The 17,738-nt window shown below is 34.4% G+C and overlaps 1 protein-coding gene and 1 long non-coding RNA gene across 2 annotated transcripts; both read right to left on the bottom strand.

The window, feature by feature from the left end:
• Positions 1 to 6,697: 6,697 nt before the first annotated feature.
• Positions 6,698 to 9,066, bottom strand: LOC146168309 (uncharacterized). Its single transcript, XR_014498752.1, has 4 exons — positions 8,764 to 9,066; positions 8,430 to 8,492; positions 7,760 to 7,870; positions 6,698 to 7,543 (listed from the first exon to the last, which is right to left on the bottom strand). It is a non-coding gene; the product is annotated as an uncharacterized LOC146168309 (long non-coding RNA).
• Positions 9,067 to 15,373: 6,307 nt separating this feature from the next.
• Positions 15,374 to 17,520, bottom strand: LOC146168308 (rab GDP dissociation inhibitor alpha-like). The gene has a single exon (XM_083386244.1). The coding sequence runs from the start codon at positions 17,486 to 17,488 to the stop codon at positions 16,163 to 16,165; it is 1,326 nt and encodes a 441-aa protein (XP_083242370.1). The 5' UTR covers positions 17,489 to 17,520; the 3' UTR covers positions 15,374 to 16,162.
• Positions 17,521 to 17,738: the final 218 nt, after the last annotated feature.

The raw sequence follows: 17,738 nt of genomic DNA, 5'->3' as shown, positions 1-17,738 counted from the left end.
ATGCTAACAATTATATCATTTTTGTGCTGCTGATAAAGCTAGCATCAAGCTTTTATAGACCATTAAACATAAAATAAACTATTCAGAATTCTAAAGATATATGTGTAGGTCATATTTGTATAATTCAAACAAGTAAGCCTATACTATATTCTACTAAAAGAACAAAAGGCCCTTACTTGAGTTGTAGAATAAGATTTGGAAAAATTAACTTCTTCAGAACTGTTTTCCTTCACCTCCTTCAAGTATCTTGTCAGTGTCATCCTGTCAACGTTGTAACGATTTGCTGCAGACCGTATGGATGTTTTCCACACCATAACATTTCCGACAGCATTCTTCATATCACCAGGGTTAAATTTACCACGATGAGTTGTTTTATCAGTTATTCGAGGCATTATGGTTAGTTTTGGGAACTATTAATTATATAGCTTATGTAAAGATATGGTCTACAAATGTATGTTAAACTGTTAAACAATACTTAAGAAATACACACAAACAGCTTACTATAGTCTTAACTAGCTTAAATACGAACAATAAGCACCTTGCTAACAATAAATTAATTACGATTTGGATTTCCACCAAGTAGGATCCTATAAGCCATATGATCATAGGACCCACACACAAGGTGGCTCATAGGTGCCAACTGTCCATTTCGACAAGTTCACATGTATTAACTCTAAACTATTAAATTAAATACTACACTTCTTTCATTATTCAAATAAACAGGACACTACTTGTCACCAAATTAAACCATTTGAATATCTGCCCAAAAACTAGAAAGTTATAGTAAAATTTCCGAACCCTTTAAAATTTAGTTTTTTAACATAAAAATAACGAAACTCTCCTCACGCCTAGAATGGGATGGTTTCCACCACTAGAGGCGTTGCGTGAGTCAGATGAACAGTTGCGAGCGCCTATCTTTTACAATGGTAATCCGTGGTTTTCAATTACGTGTTTTCGCGCTTTGTTTTTGTAGAATCTATTATGAAGCTAATTATTCGTTTAAAGTTAACTTTAATTAATACCTATAATCAGTTTTTATTCGCAATTTCGTCAAATGCTGGTAGCGAGAAGTTGTTAAACATGTACTGTTACAACTTTAATTTTGTACTTAAAATAGGGTTTCGGTTAAAACCAGGAAGCATTTGCGTCAACTTTAAATTATAAATAAAATGTAATTAGAATATTTAAGGCCAGCTAGTTGCGAACAAAGCTGAAATAAGCATTTTTATGAGGGAATATTGTAGTTTTTTGTGGTACTGCTGTTTTTTAACCTATAACTTTGCATTTTGCAAGTTCATTCACACTTTTTAACAGTCATTTTTAAATCGAAAATATATCTTCTGTATAGTATTCTAAAGGACATTGTATTGCTTGTGAATTAACTTAAATTTTTCACCAGATATTTCTTTTGTACTCAACATTAATTTAACACCTTTTCATACAAGATACCTCACATCTTAGGAAAATATTCGAGTGATCCACATCCTTTTAAAACAACTAACTATTAGTACTGTTTTGAAATGGGTGTAATTTTGTAAATGTTATCTTATTATAACCTTTCTTACAAGTGACCTCGTGTGGTTTTACCAAAATTGAATAAATATAGCCTGGAGCCCTAGAGCAGACACTATCATGCAAGCTTGTGCATTTGGCTGAAAAATCAGGCACTTGCTGAATTCTGAAGAATATTTTAGCTACAGAACTGAAATCTTACATCTTGACAAAGAAACCGTATATTTGTCGAACAACGCCAGGACAATGAAAGAAGTTTGTCAGTTTCCAATGTTACAAACAAGTCACAACTACAATGAATCTTATCATTCTTCAAATAGTAGTCAAATCACTAGAATAATATTGTACTGATTTTAATATGAAATTTAGTAGAATGTTTTTTACTTGTGGTTTTTTGTGTACTTCAGGTTTGCAAAGCATCAATTTAATTCGCAGCGTTTAAAACAACTGTATAATTTTGTTTCACTTCGTATCATACAAAAAATAAATGCATATTATGAAGTTTAATAAAACAAGCAAAACTGTTGACTTTTTGTTAGGTGTGAACCGTAGTATATGGCACCAAGAACATGATTAAAAGAGTTTTTTAATGCAGGCTTGTTTGAATCTTCCCTTGTAGAAATTATATTTCCAGATTTGTCTGTTTTGATTCCAAACCTATAAAAACGGTATAAATAATTTTTATGAGATAATGATTGTTATTTATTTCAACTAAATCAAACACCGTTAAAGAATCCCATAACTTAATAAAAACTGCATATAACAAACTAATATAATCAAGGAGAACTAGAGGTAGAAAATAAACTTTTACCTGTTAGATCACTTGGAAAGCAGCATCTGCTTAAATTGTATTCCAGTACCAGTTTCTTTAGTTTCATAAATTGTTAACCCAGGAAGAGAATGCATAGCAGGTTTAATATTACCAAACAAGTATTTTCTAGAAGTTTACACAAAATTCTCACTAACTTCAGAAAATTATAAACAACATTATTAGTAAAAATTGACCAATATATCTAACTTCATTATGGTAAACCCTTTCACTTGGTAAATGCATGCTAGTTTAATGCACTTTCTGGACCAATAACTAGAAGCTTACCCCAAAACATACCACAGCCACCTTGCCAAACAAATTTCTCGTGAAAGATTTTCTGAGTGTGATAACAAGCTAAAATCGTAAACTAACTTAAATAACAATTCAGTCTTTGATTCGGGGAGTGGGAAAGGCGTAAATTACAACAATTTATTGCCAGGATAGTTTGATGACTGGAAAAAGCAATGTTCACATACTTCTTTGCGATAAAAATTGAAAAAAAATGGTCTGATAGTGACTACAGGGATAAACTTACCAGTTAAACCGGTCAAAATGTCGCAAACGGCCCTAATAACTGAATTATCGACCAAATAGTGCCAGTCTCAGACCTATCGCCATTGTAAAAAAATGCGACTTCATCTGAGTCGGTCCGCGCGACCCCTAGTGGTGGAAACCATCCCATTGTCACACGACATTCTGCTGGGAATTGTGGGAGATGCATTCAAGCATAAAGAAAATATTTCCATTAAAATGGGGAGTGAAAACATTTTATTTAAAAAAATAAATCGGTGGCTAATAGGACCCAACCTGCTCATAGGTCCCGACTTTCCCCCTACGTGTTTTTTTGGTGAAGTTCTTTTTATTACAACTGGTCCTAAAGCTGACTTAAACCAGACATTAACTCAGGGGTTCCCAACCTTTTTCCAATACCGTACCACTTGGACGTTTTCTTACGCCACGCGTACCACTTCTTCTATAACAGTGGTTCTTCACCTTTTTTCTACCGCGCCCCCTGTGGTAATTGTTCTGTGCCTTGCGCCCCCCTTAGATATTAAACAACTATAATAAAGAAAATTTGTAGTGTGAAGCGCGAAAGAAATTGAGTTTATTTGGTTTGTATTGTCCAAACCTTAAATTTCGAGACACACAAAAGCTGCTCGTGCTCGATATATTGGTTTTCATCGAGCTAATTTTGACAAACATGTTGTAAAAATTGAAACATTGCGTTAATCGTGTTTTGAAAGGGGCGATGGCACACAATGCAAACGCTATATACTGCAAATAACATTACAAATTGGCGCAATAAAGTCGGAGTTCCCCCCAATTAGTGATGCGTAAAAAGTTGTTCGTAGTTTGCGCAAAGCGCAAAATTTTTTGTAGTTTTGTTGTAAAAATTGGCAAAACACAGAATGTGGATAGGGTGGCATGCTGCACAACTTAGATCTTTTTCAACCATATCATACTGTTCTGAATAGGCACAGCCCTAAAGTTCGCAAATCGCTAAATTATGATCGTGTTTCTTCAGTTTCTTTTCTAAACATGTTTAATTTTGATGTTATGCATAAGACAGCTTACAAGCAGATTTAGTAACTAAAGCAACATGGAATTCTGATAAAACACTATAAAAAGTTAAATATTGGAATAGAGCTTGCACACCCCTAAGATTTGCTTGGCGTCCCCGGTTAAGAACCACTGTTGTAGAACAACTATTTTGATCGAATCATATTTTTGCCTATTTTTAGCTGACAACTAGCAATTCAATGCTATTTGTAAATTAAGCTATAAATCAGTAGATGATATCTATCAAGAGCAATCGTTTGACATAATTAACGCCCACTGTTCAACAGCGTTGTACGCTTTACAAAGCAACTGTGCTCCTTGTCGACAATTAATATGACCTGTCTTTGAAGATCGTAATGGTACGAAACAACAGGAATAATTACGTAACAATGAATAGGCTTAAGGGATTTTTTTTGTAAAAAAACAGACCAACAAAATATAAAGTTGTGAATCCAGGTTTTTGTGAAAAAAACGGAAGGTACTCGCGTACCACCTGGAAAACCTTCGCGTACCACTAGTGGTACGCGTACCACAGGTTGGGAATCCCTGTTAAAAAATCCCGGGAAATCCCATTAACTCTATGTTACGTCACAATGCTGCAAATTACGCAACTGGCGAGTTCTAAATTTGATGCAAGCCTTCAACATCTTCCATTTTGCAATTGGTGTATAAAATTCTAATATATTTGGCGGACCGGCTGGAAAGTTGAACGGACCGGCACCGGTCCGTGGACCGGCGGTTGAGAACCACTGTACTAACGTATCCCGAAAATGACGTGGCGCCGGCAGTTTTGGTTATTACAAATATTAACCCCGCTATGCGATTCTTTGTAAATTTTTAAAACAGTTCGTTAATCGTGCTTGGTTTTTGTAAAATACATTTTGTCGGATTATACTAAGTTCCAAAGTAAGGTTGATCGCTGAAACTAAAGACAGTTATGTTTGTTAAATGCTTTCAGTTTGTATAGAAGCGCAGCTGAACTATGTGCTTTATATTGCTGTACAGTTTAAACACTGCGACAGAATCTTTGTTTAAATAGGTACTTTTAAACTATAGAGTTTGTTTCGTAATTGTTGCTGTTTTGCTTAAGTTGCGAGATTGGTTAGTTAGACCGAATACTGTTGCTGCTTTCATAAGGGACGCATCCTACTTTAACTGTAAGAAAGTATTTACTCGACCCAACCCTCTTTAAAACCCGGGCATTGCCCGAATGCACATGATATATCGCGCTTAAACGGCTGCACATTATTTTTCCAAGTAAATACCCTATTTAACCTGGACAACGCCGGGTATTTCGTCTAGTCTAATATATAAAATGAAAAAGTTTGTGAGCCATCAGCATGTTCTCGTTTTAGGGAGACAGACAGAGAAACGTGGCTCATTTTAACCCCTCTTAAGCGAGTTGCCAAGCAAGTGGGAAAAAAAGAAAGAAACTCGTTTGCTCCGAGACAGAAAAAAATTTGTTTCTTTCTATGGGAGAAAGGCTCGCATCTAAAGCGAGCGCCGTCGCAAACCGGTCACGGGTGAACAACTTTTATTTTTAAGGCGTTTGTTTGCAATTCTGGATCGATAAATATCGCTACATATTTTGTTGTAAAAAAAACCCATAACATAAATGCACAAAACCTTTTTTCAACGGGTTATGGGTTTGTCTGACGTTGGACGCAGCTTAATCTGCCGTTTAGTGCAAAGGTTTAGCAATTTTCACTTTTTAAAGTATCGCGTTTGTTGCAGCGGTTTGAACACTAAGCAAATTTTTTTCGTTTGGATGAAGTATGGTACCTACCATCGTACCGGGATTACTTGTTTGCTTGAATTTCGCGCAATTTGAACATTTGGTGCTACGACTTTTTTACGTTTGTTAGTAATTTTGATCGACATATGTCACGGGTTATCGCTACGTACAAATACACGAGACGTGTTTGGCCAAGGTTGTGTGTTTAGTAACTCCGTTTTAAAAAACACACAACGTTGCAATTATGTTTGATATTAAATATATTTTTGAAAATTATCGGCTATAACATGCGCCTTCAGGAAGAAGGTTATACAATGCTGGTAACACGTGACTAGTAATTAAATAGTCAGAGCCCGTTCGCGCCTTTCCTTTAGCGACCGCCGACCTATTTCAGACACAAAACTTCTTTGTATACGTTCATTTTTCATTTTTAGACTGTTTTAACCAAATGCTAAAATTTATGGGAATTTACGGAGAAAAAGAATTAGATACTTAAAGCCACGCAGATAAGTCACATAATTGTAATTAAACACGCCATTCCATTAATGTCCCTTTCACACAGGCTGGAGTGTTACTGTGATTGTGGCGAAGCATTAGGTTAATCTTTTTTGTTAGACACACGATATGACATGATTTGAAACGCATCACATGATTTGAAATTTCTATTTAGTGACACGCAGTGCAAACGTTTAGTCATAAGCAAATTTGTTATGACAATACAAAAATATGTTTGCATTTATGCCTTTTACGAAGTTCTTACGCTATTTGTAACATTACTTTTTGGGTATATTCTTATTAACGGTACCGCATTTATCTTCCATAATCATGGGCTATAACATGAGGCCAGCAGTTTAACATGTAACAAAGTAATGTGCAATAGTGATAAAGAGCCCCCAGTATGTTGGATTGTTTCATTTTGTTTAACCAGACAAAATTCAGGTAGACTTCGTACATTATTGTGATTATTGTGGTGTAATTGATTTTTAACCAGTTAAAATAATAGGTAAATATTCTATTTAACCTGGGCAACGCCGTGTATTTCGTCTAGTACTACACTGTTAGCAAAATTGGGTATTCAATACCCAAAATCATTGGGTACTTTTTTGTCAAACAGGGTACGCTCGTGGGGATTCCCAATAAATATTTTTGGGTAATTAATACCCAAAATACCTTGGGTACCACTGATATCTACCTAATCTAAATTATTGGGTATCACATTATTTTACCTAAATTACATGGGTAACATAAGCCTGTACCTAATTTAATTTCCTGGGTACGCTCGTGGGGTTTCCCAATAAATATTTTTGGGTATCGCATTGTTCCACCCAAATGGTATTCTTAGGTAATATTAGGTTGTACACACTTTACTTTTCTGGGTACGCTCGTGGGGATTCCCAATAAATATTTTTTGGTATCGCTTTGTTTCACCCAAATGCTATATTGGGTAATTTTAGTTCGTGCCATACATAATATTCAAGGTACATTTGTCGAGAAATTCAACATTGTTGGGTAGAAAAAGAATTCACCCAAATAATTTTGCGTTCACCACAATTTCTAAGAAGTAAATAAGAAAGTGTATTAGAAAGAACACTGTTGTAACAAATGGAACTTGACAAATAAAAATACAAAAGAAAAAACAACATAAGGAAAAATACTTTAAAATTACAATGAAAATAGCATTATTTTGCAAACAATAATTATAATCAACGTATCACTAACATTTAAGAACGTTTCACCAAAAAGACTATAAAAAATGAAGGGCTAAACGTACATGTGGGGACATCACTCATATTAAACACACAATGGTATAAGTGGGGTTAGATTTTTACAACAGTAGTTTTTTTTCTGCACTGACAAACACTGCTATGAATGGTTATTTGGGAGTCCTGGACAGCCCTTGTAACATGATATGTGGTTGTCTTTTTCTACAAAAACAAAATATGTCATTCACTTAATGCAAACTAAGTTTTGCGATCCTTCTCAAAAGCCATCAGACAAATATATTCTACTAATCTAAACATATATGAATTATAAAATAAGTAATGTTAACAGTATCAATTTTAGGCAACATTAGTCTTTATTGTTTGGAGTTATTTTATTGTATATTATCACTTAACAGGAGCTATAAACATATTTCTTACCAGAAGAATAGTTCTTTGTTTTTCAATGGCGTTTGGTTAATTTCCTTCACCTGACCAGATACGGTCCGTTGTTAAGCATAGTGGACACTGCTGATAATAATCCTTGCTTGTCTGTAAAAAAACACATGAAGTTAAAAAGAAATTATAGTGCCGTAGTCTGTATGTGCCTATACTTTAAAATAATATCACTTACTACATGCATATTTGTGTTTTTATACTTAAAATTAGGAATGTCTAATACAAAAAATTTAGGCAAAATGTACCGGGATCTGATCCAATACCAAATTACGTCATTACTATATTAAAATGAGCAAAACAAATTTATAAGTGCATTTACAGGAAAGACTCTTTAGTGATTTTTAATGTAAAATTTTCTCAGAAATTTAACTTCAAATTAGAAAACACTACAGTGGATCGAAAAACATGGCAAAGTGCATAAATTAATATGATGAGAAGTACCGATACTAATGGAATTTGGTTTATCAGTAACCTATAGTTCCAATAAGTGCAATAGTTAATGTTACAAAACTATTTAGGTAAACAAAATTGCCTCATGTAAAGAATTTTACTATATAAAGCACACTTGTACAAATAAAGGTAATATCTAAAAACAACATTGACAATTATTACCATATAAAATAGCAAAATATTGCAAATATTAATTTTGTACCTCTAATGGCTTTTTGTAACTCTTATCCACTGAGACAACTTCATTTTTTGCAGTTTGGGATTGCTGAAAGATGAAAATAAAAACTAAAATAAATGATTTAACAAAGGAGAAATTGTCTTTTTATTTGGATAAGGGTGGGTCAAATAGTATTATATTAATTATTTATTAACATTGCTTAACCTACAAGTTTTTGGTGTGAACTTGACTGGGTCCAACAATAATATCACCAAAAAAGGTAAAGTAGTAAATATCAGTGGGGTATATTTTCTTGTTTCTTTTTCAACAAAAGTGTTGACATATAAATTAAATAAAAAACAGTAATGTTTTAACTTACCATAAATGGCTTGACCTAGACATATCCACCTTCCTTTTCTTTTTTATCCTAATCTTTTTAAAGTTGAGAACACGATAACCGCAACTGGCTGATGTTTGTCACACTTCTCACATACACATAACTTATGTGGTTCGCAAACTAACTTTTAGACGCGCGCTTGGCGAGACAAAGGCGTTTTTAGACGCGCGCTTGGCGAAAGAATGCCTCTCGCTTAACGGAGTGTGACGTCTCGCGCCGCCTTTCAAAATTTAAAATCGACGCACCAATTTGCCGTTATTTAAATATTTGTAGGCCTACACCTAATAAGCGTTATAACAAACTGGAGTATTTAATGTATGTTAGGCTCTAAGCTGCTGAACTAACTCATAACAGTATGCCTAATAGATTAATAAGTGAAATAGGATGTTATGGTCCGCCGATTTTTCATCTTAAAACAGTCGCATTAATCACTGTCATAACTAGTTATATTTCTAACATAACCACTATCGAACAAGTTTTGTGTTGATCATTACGATGAACAATAAAATGTATGATCCATTAATTTGTTTTTTATACCCGGTGCTAAACTTTACCCAAGTTTGTTTTGGGTTAAATCTATGAATACCCAAAGTTCCCAAACCCAATTATGTGAACATTCCTTACCCAACATTCTACCGATATTATTTGGGTACATGTTGACTATACCCAATTTATTTATTTCGGGTACAAATCTCGGCTCTGAATTTGGGTATAAAATCCTACTACCCAATAATATATTTTTCTTTAATTGGGTAGCATGTTTTTTTACCCAAGAAAAAATCAAAATTATATTGAGTAATTCTACTTGGGTTGTTTTTTAGGGTACCCAAATTATTTTGCCGTTTTTCGGGGTAAACTCATGCACTACCCAAACTGAATGAAATAACCATTATTTTTTTCCTCGCCCTTGATGTATAGTATCCCCATTTGGTTCATTTGAGGAATTTGTTTGTCCAAAATTTAGGTTAGAATCCTTGAAACAGTCTGCTTGTGTGTATTTAATTTTTAGGAAGTCGTAAGTACCCAATTTGTTAATTAGGTATTTGTTAGCTTTACCCAATTCACAAATTTTTGTGTATTTAAGTTCACTTGATTTTGCAAATAAACTAAACAAAACGTTTTAAGAATTACTTTTAAGTCTTGTTTATGCAAAGCTGAAACCACTGCTTTTAGGAAGTCAAGAGTACCCAATTTGTTAATTAGGTATTTGTTAACTTCACCCAATTCACCGATTTTTGTGCATTTAAGTTGACTTGATTGTGTAAATAAACTAAACAGAACGTTTAAAGAATTACTTTGGAGTCTTGTTTTATGCAACGCTGAAATCACTGTGTTCGGAAAGTCAAGAGTACCCAATTTGTAAATTAGGTATCTGTTGCCTTTACCCAATTCACCGATTATGGGTACATGCGTTTTGGGTATTAAAGCTCAGACATAATTTTTTTGGGTGGTACGATTACCCAATTCTGATAAAAGGAATTGGGTACTTGCAATTAGTACCCAATTTTCCTGTTTTGGGTAGAAACGTACCATGAATATTTGGGTATGAAATCTTATTACCCAAAAAAATATTTTTCTTCAATTGGGTAGCATGTTTTTTTACCCAACAAAAAAAGGAAATTTCTTATGAAATACACGCTACCCAATTCTACTTGGGTAGGTTTTAAGGGTACCCAATTTTTTTCGCCCTGTTTCGGGGTAAAATGTTGCACTACCCAAAACTTTCTGAATGAAGTACCCAATATTATTAACAGTGTACATAAATAGCCATAATGCTGGGCGAACTGATTACTTGTGTCATCGCAGTAAATTTAGCAAACGTTACTTTACCTATTGACATATTATTTGCAAATAGACATATTACCAGAGCTGCAAATCCACATTATACACACGCAGCTCACCAAGAATAATCTTCCGAGTAACAAATACTTCCTTTTACACAAAAAAAACAGCAATACAACTTACACCACGACAGTCAGGCCAAAAAAAAAGACCGCATCAGAATATGTATCAGAAAGTTAGTTCATAACGGTTACAGCACCAATGTCTCATAGAAATCGGTAATTACTGGCAAATACGATGTAACACACGTTATATTATTATTAGCCTCTTAACGCAAATAACGATGCTTGATTGCAGCATCGCCCTATTTTTTTATTCAAATGACTTTATGCGTAAAAGCCATAAAAAATATTCCACAGTTTTAATGGGCTTGTTTCCGAATCTTATATTTTGTTTGAACATAACAAAACAGAGATAATTTTACAGTTGCCCAGACCTTTATAAGCGTATTCGCCTGGTCCCAAACGGTTCATCGTTCGACGATTAGGAAAACACGTGTATCTGATTTCATTTTACTAACATGTTATACTCTGGAGTCCGGATAATAAGACTCGGTACTCGAGTGAGGGCACGTAAAATTACCCTAGCCCTGAGTCCAACGTGCGCATGCGCAGTACCAAACTTTTAAAACTGATATGTCCGCCAACTGGAAATTGTAAATACGGTATACCATATGGTGGATATTTTAAAACTAGGTATTGTTGGTGGATAAATTATCTGACACCCCTAAAGGTGTATTCAATGAAAGATGCGTGTGTGCATCTTTCAATGACTTGACTTAAGTGCACTTAAGTCACTGTTTTCAAACGACTTGACTTGACTTAAGTCTTTTGGACAAATGACTTGACTTGACTTAAGTCATTTGGACAAATGACTTGGGTTAAAATGAAGCGTTTTTTTTTCAAGTATTTTTTATAAAATTGAGCTATTTATCCAAAATTTAGCACATAAAACAAATTGCTTGCTATATGTTACATTTTTTCTTATTTTTTAGTTCAGTTATTGCTCATAATCATAGAAATTTAAAAATTTTAATAGTTTAAAATTTTATTTTTTAACAAGGACATGACTTGAAGTTGACTTGCTCTAATTATGACTTGACTGGGACTTGACTTGCGCAACTGATGACTTGGACTGGGACTTGACTTGTTATTTATTAAAAAACACTTGACTTGGACTTAAGTTGTTTTACAAATGACTTGACTGGGACTTAAGTCAATTTAAAATGACTTGTTTACAACTCTGATTTGCAGCATTCTCCATGAAAGTTAAGAGCTTTAACATATTGCTTAATGAGCCCAAGTTTAATATGCCAAGGTGGAAGAATGATCTTTTCTGCTGTCATCAGTAGTTCATGGCTAATATCGGGTTAAACTATCTCTTTCAAGAGGAACACACATTTTAAGTCCAACGTTTCTGTTTGGATCCTAATAGCAAAAAGAAAATCCCAAGAGGGCAAAAGAAAATCCCAAAGACAAAAAAGCAGGAATACTTCATGTGTCCATGTCGACACAGATTTGCCAACCATATTGCTCATAGTTTAATTTGTTTAAAGCAAGCTTGATTTTATTTTAGAGTAATTGAGAGTGCAATAGGAATGGAGCCCAATTGGTTGTGAAGTAAGACACACTTAAAACTGCGTTGTGATCGGTCGATAAAAGCCTCCTTTCCTCAGAATTGCATCATGGCAATATAACAAAACAACTTATGAAAAAAAATTAAAAAAGCATTTATTCTTTCTTTCCTGCAAAATGTTTTGGTAGGCCTATCTGAATACAAAAAAACGTTTTTCTGGCAATCTTTAAGGCAACTATTTCTGCAGACTGCAACAAAGGGTCCAAATTAATGCCTAAAGCTTGAAAGTCCACACTTGGTGTAGCATTTACCGTCGGCTCTCGTCTACAGAAATAGCAACCTTCGAAATTTATGGTAGGAGTGCTCTAATCTGGTTAAATTTTGTCGTATTTTTTTCCAAGACGAAAATGACAAGCATTTAGAGAGCTTTAACACTTACGCAAACCTATTAAGTAGTCAAACCATAATGTTGGATTGTAAAATTAAAAGTGTCCATTACTAAAAAACCTGACGTGATAGAGCAAATCTGACTTAATATTCGGATTCGCCGACCCAAAATTAGTTTGAATCAGTTGACAAAATCAAAACCGGACTAAAATTTTTTTTTTGTAGACCAGTGTAATTTATTCTTGTTTTGGTCGGATGGTGGAAGAAAAAATCAAGATACTGCACAAATTTCAATATGTATATGTATTTTTTTTTAACTTTAATAACATGTTTTGGCCAGGTAAACTAAAGTGCCGTGTAGAAATTTCGTCCAATTCAAACTTGAATAAACGAGCATGTGAGGATTATCGCGATCGGTTTAGAAAATTAATATCGGTTATGGTCGATTTAAAGTTTTGCCCATAACAGTGGGAAAAAGCGTACGTAGCATCGCTGGAAAGGTGTGGTCAAGTTCTACCTAAATTTGCTGGTTAAACGGTTAGGAAACGTTTTTATCTTGTATTATATGGCGAATAATAAATCAGGGAGTCGAACCGTTTGATTTTTCCGGTTAAGGTTCGGTTTTGAGCAATTTAAAAGTTCCGTTTGAGCTCCGGTTCGACCATCGTTATTTCAAAACCGGTTCATTTGTGGTGGCAGTGGCCATTTTTAGATGTTTAATTAATCGTTTTTAAGTAATTAACGAATAACAAAAACATGCGCCCCTTATTATTCCTTGTCTATTTATCAAAATTGTCATAATGCATCCTTACCAAAAACATCCTGTTGTATATTTATCAAAATTGTAATAATATATCTATTTATCAAAAAGCTTTATGTGTCTAAACTCGAAAATGCAATGTTGACGAATTGCTACTGTGTGCGTTTTAAGTGAAAACTTCCGGTAAATTGCCAGTGCCTTGCGAAACAGTTCGGCCACTTGTTCACAGATGACGAATAGCAAAATTAACACACATCCTTCCTTATATTGTCCTCGAATGTGCGACCTCAAATCGCCGCTTTGAGAATTGGCACAGTAGCCACATCTCAAAACAGTGATTCGAAATTGTGTTTACAGTTAGAGAAGCCGTTTTCGTGTACTAATATGGACAAATTCTAACTTCCTTGTAGAAGATATGTTGAGGAAGAAAGGCGATAAGCCAACACCCGTGTGACATGGTTACTATTAAATAATATAACAATTGGCCGTGTCATTGCTGCGTCATAATCTTTTTCTCGCACAGAAAATTTCTCTTCTGAATTTTGTGCATAAAAAGGATTGCTCACTAAATAAAAATGTCCAGTAATCAGGATTAATTTACAAGTTGTTCTGCTGTTAAATCTAGTTCAGGTTACAGTCCACAAAGTTCAATAGAAAACGAACAGTTAGACGAATGGGACGCTGTTAGCCCTTCGTCAGAAGATTCATCAGCGCATTCAGCAAAAAGGACTCTCAACCCATTTGTAGATTTGGGTAGTGATTGGCCATCAAGCTCGACATTTGGACGAGTGAAAAGACCAACGCCCATACCAAGTGCTCAAGCTAAGTCTCGGGAAAGTTCACCAGAAGACAGAAGAATCCAATCAGATTCAGATTATTATCCTGATAGTCTAGAATCTTATAGTCGACGCCAAAGAAGAAGAACCAGAGAAACTTCAAGACAAAGAACATTTTACAACCGACAAACTGATTCCAGGCAAATTCATCCATTCATTGATCTCTATGCACGAATCCGTGCACCAAGCATTCAACAAATACGACTTCAAAACAGATCGTTTGAAGCCCGCGTTGTAAGAACAACTTTCGATTACTTCGAGACCGCAAGAGCAGAAGAATTTCGTCATATCAGTTTAATAGACAATTTGTGTATATCAACTATCCACGCTTTGAGGCTTAACAACTCTGAAGGAGACATTTTTGCAAGACAGACGTCTCACCTTCCGTCTATGCTCGGAGACAAGAACCACGTTGAAGAATATATCGCCTTGAGATTGTACTTAGAGGAGTCCCGTCCCATCTTATACGTGACCTCGTACTCACACATTAAGTTCCCGTTCGGATACAATATAAGTTGCGTTAGATCTAAAAGTTAGAGTCAAGAAATGTAGCGACTAAATAATCTTTGAATTGTAGGCCTAAGTCATTTAATCTAAGTTACGTGACGTATTAAAAAACGGCAACTCAATATTGAAATATCTAAAAAAAAGTCAACGTTGTTTTTATCAATATTTAATTATTTTCATAAAATTTTAAACATGGCGTAACTTGACTCTGTAAAATACAAGTTGTGACGTCATGCTGGAGTCAACCGCTTTTGTATACAGGTTCGGATTCGGTTAAGGTTCATGTTCTTTCAAATTATTCGGTTCAGCTACTTAAATTCTTACAAAAGCGGTTCAGGTTCGAAAAATGGACCCAAAACCGGTTCATAAAGTTCCGTTTCGACTCCCCAATAATAATGTTTTAATACCTCTAAAATATCGATCGTCGTAGAGTGGTGGTATCTTTTTTCTCAAAAAATGCTAAATATTTCGATTTTGCCTAGAAATTGCAGATTTTGTAAACTGACTAGCTCGTAATCGCATTATCACGTTGCAAGCTAGTCGCCTTTCATGGAGAGGTCCTTTCGCATTCATCAATAATGAACTATGTGTATACTTCGGTTTACTTTTTGTTGTAGTTAAACCCGACTGATTTAATGTATTTGGGAACTTTAAAATTACAAAACTACACGTCAACAAAACAGAATAATTGAATTTACGTTTATTTTCATAACCGATTGAAGCACAGCGTGAACTTTAAAATACATGTGTTTTATGGGCAAATTGAATGAATATAATGGTTAGGACATCAAGGAAATGTGTTTAAAAAAATAAGATTGACTGGAACAAAAGCAAACACTACACCTACACAGAGCATTTACAAAATAGCCTTATAACCCCAGAGTATCACTTACTAAATTAGTTTAGAAAATATTGAACTCAAATTTTATTTATTTTGTTACTTCATTTAGTATCGCCAACTTTAACCGTGATTTAGCTGCATAGCCTAGTTATTTTGAAATAGCATGCAAGGAACAAAATAAAAGTGTATATGGCTGATTTGCCACCAAAATGTGAATGTAACTATACATATGGAGGTGCAGCAGTATGTAGGTACGTCAGCCTATTTTACATTGTAAAGCTAATTAAATGGATTCAACATATCTTAAAATAAAAAAAAAACTTGCCCACAACAGTCTGTACAATTATAAAGGTCTTGATGACAAAAATGATCAGAAAATAATAAAGACTCAGTCTGAAAACAAATTAATTTTGGTAAACAGGAATATAGAATCAGGATTTTCATTTTTCTGTCAAATTAAATGTAAAATTTTATTAACGGGTTTCAATAAACATCAAATATACTTTCAAAGAAATTCTTAGCATTGCAGTTAATTTGCAAAATGACGTTACAACACACTTAACATGATATGTTGTTGAAATTAGTTTTGAAAGCAACATTATTTGTTTATGTACATATATTGTACTTTTTATGTTATTGCACATTTTCTAGTTTGGTTGGGTCAGTAAACTCATATGGACCTCCCATAGCTCTTTCATATATATCCAAGATGTCTGCACAAGTTGTCTCAAAGTGTGAGGAAGCATCATAACTTTTAGAAATGAAGATGTTATCTTCACGGCCATCAGTAAGAGGTTCATGAATATCAGCAATATCAACAAACTTTTCATCAATTACACCCAGTAGCTTTAAACCTGGTTCAATTTCATTCTCAGGAACCTTTGTTTCAACTGTTGTACTCACAATAGCCAAGTATTTGCCTTTAGCTGCCACACAATGGGCATATGATACCAAGCTGATGTAGATGTCATGGTGTCTACCAACTTGATTTTGGGGAATGATAATTTGACAAGAGAGACTGTCATTAGTGTCAGCAATTGGATGTGACAAGATGCAAATAGCTCGAATCACTTGGCCAACTTTCTTTACTTTATCAGGAAAGTATGAAGGATCAGCTATTAATTTTTTACATACCACTGGATTTTCTTCAGTTGATTTTACATAAACCAATCCATTTTTGCTTTCAACATATTCAACAGGTTTGCTTAACATGTAAGTGCCTCCATGAATGGCACTCAAACGGGAAAAACTTTGTGGAAGTTCACCAAGACCATATAGTGGATACAAGTAGGGGCTTTTTCCATACATTGCCATTGATTTAAAATAAAGTTGGATTTTGCTAATTGCAGGAGGACATGGCTCTTCAATATAATCATCAGTTTGGTACAAAGCAATTGAATGGCCAATTACATCAGTGGATGTCTTGCTTAGCGCAAAATCAGCATAAACTTCTTTCATTGACATCCTAGGGTTGATTCGCTTGTGAGTTTCACTATCATCTGGTTTGAAGTTTCCAACACATTCCATAAACTTTTTAAATCTATTCTTTTCCAAAATGCCCATCATACCAAAACGCAATGCCTCAGTTTGAGTGCTTGGAAGTTTAGTAAGCTTGCCATCTCTGAAAACATAATTGCCCTCCACCGATTTAAATTCTAAATAGTTAGTGACCTTAGTTTTAATTAGGAGTTGCACCAGTTGACCACTTGCTAACAGAAATTTTGGAATTAGATCAACATTCCAATCTTTACCTCTACCCATCCTTTCTTCACTTGGCATATCTTTTCTGTTGAATTTTTTGTACAGTGAATTCAGAGGGTTCATTGAAGCAGTTGCTCCACCATAGTAGCCATTTCTATCCATATGCAGGACTTTCTTCTTTGCTACAGAAAAAAGACCACTCAAGATACATTCAGTAAGGCCGGTACCCAGCAAAATGAAATCATACTCCTCATCCATTTTTAATCATAAAATCGGGTTACAAACTATCTTTCACTGTGAAAATACAAAAGTTTTTTTTACTGTATATGAACAGTTTACTCAATGCAGATATTGTTACTAAATAAATGAAGGTAAGCTTAATTGCCAACCTCTCATTAAGAATAGTCTGGCATTTAACCATCAAAATAGTCAGCAGGATTTTACCAATAGAAATGGATTTTTTTCCTAGTTACCTTATTTTCTAATCTCCCAGTTTAATGGTGAATAG

This window comes from Ascidiella aspersa, chromosome 1, assembly GCF_963924565.1.
Source record: "Ascidiella aspersa chromosome 1, kaAscAspe10.2, whole genome shotgun sequence".
Lineage (NCBI taxonomy): Eukaryota > Metazoa > Chordata > Ascidiacea > Phlebobranchia > Ascidiidae > Ascidiella > Ascidiella aspersa.
The sequence above is the reverse complement of the archived record's forward strand: the minus strand, read 5'-3'. Positions and strand labels throughout refer to the sequence as shown.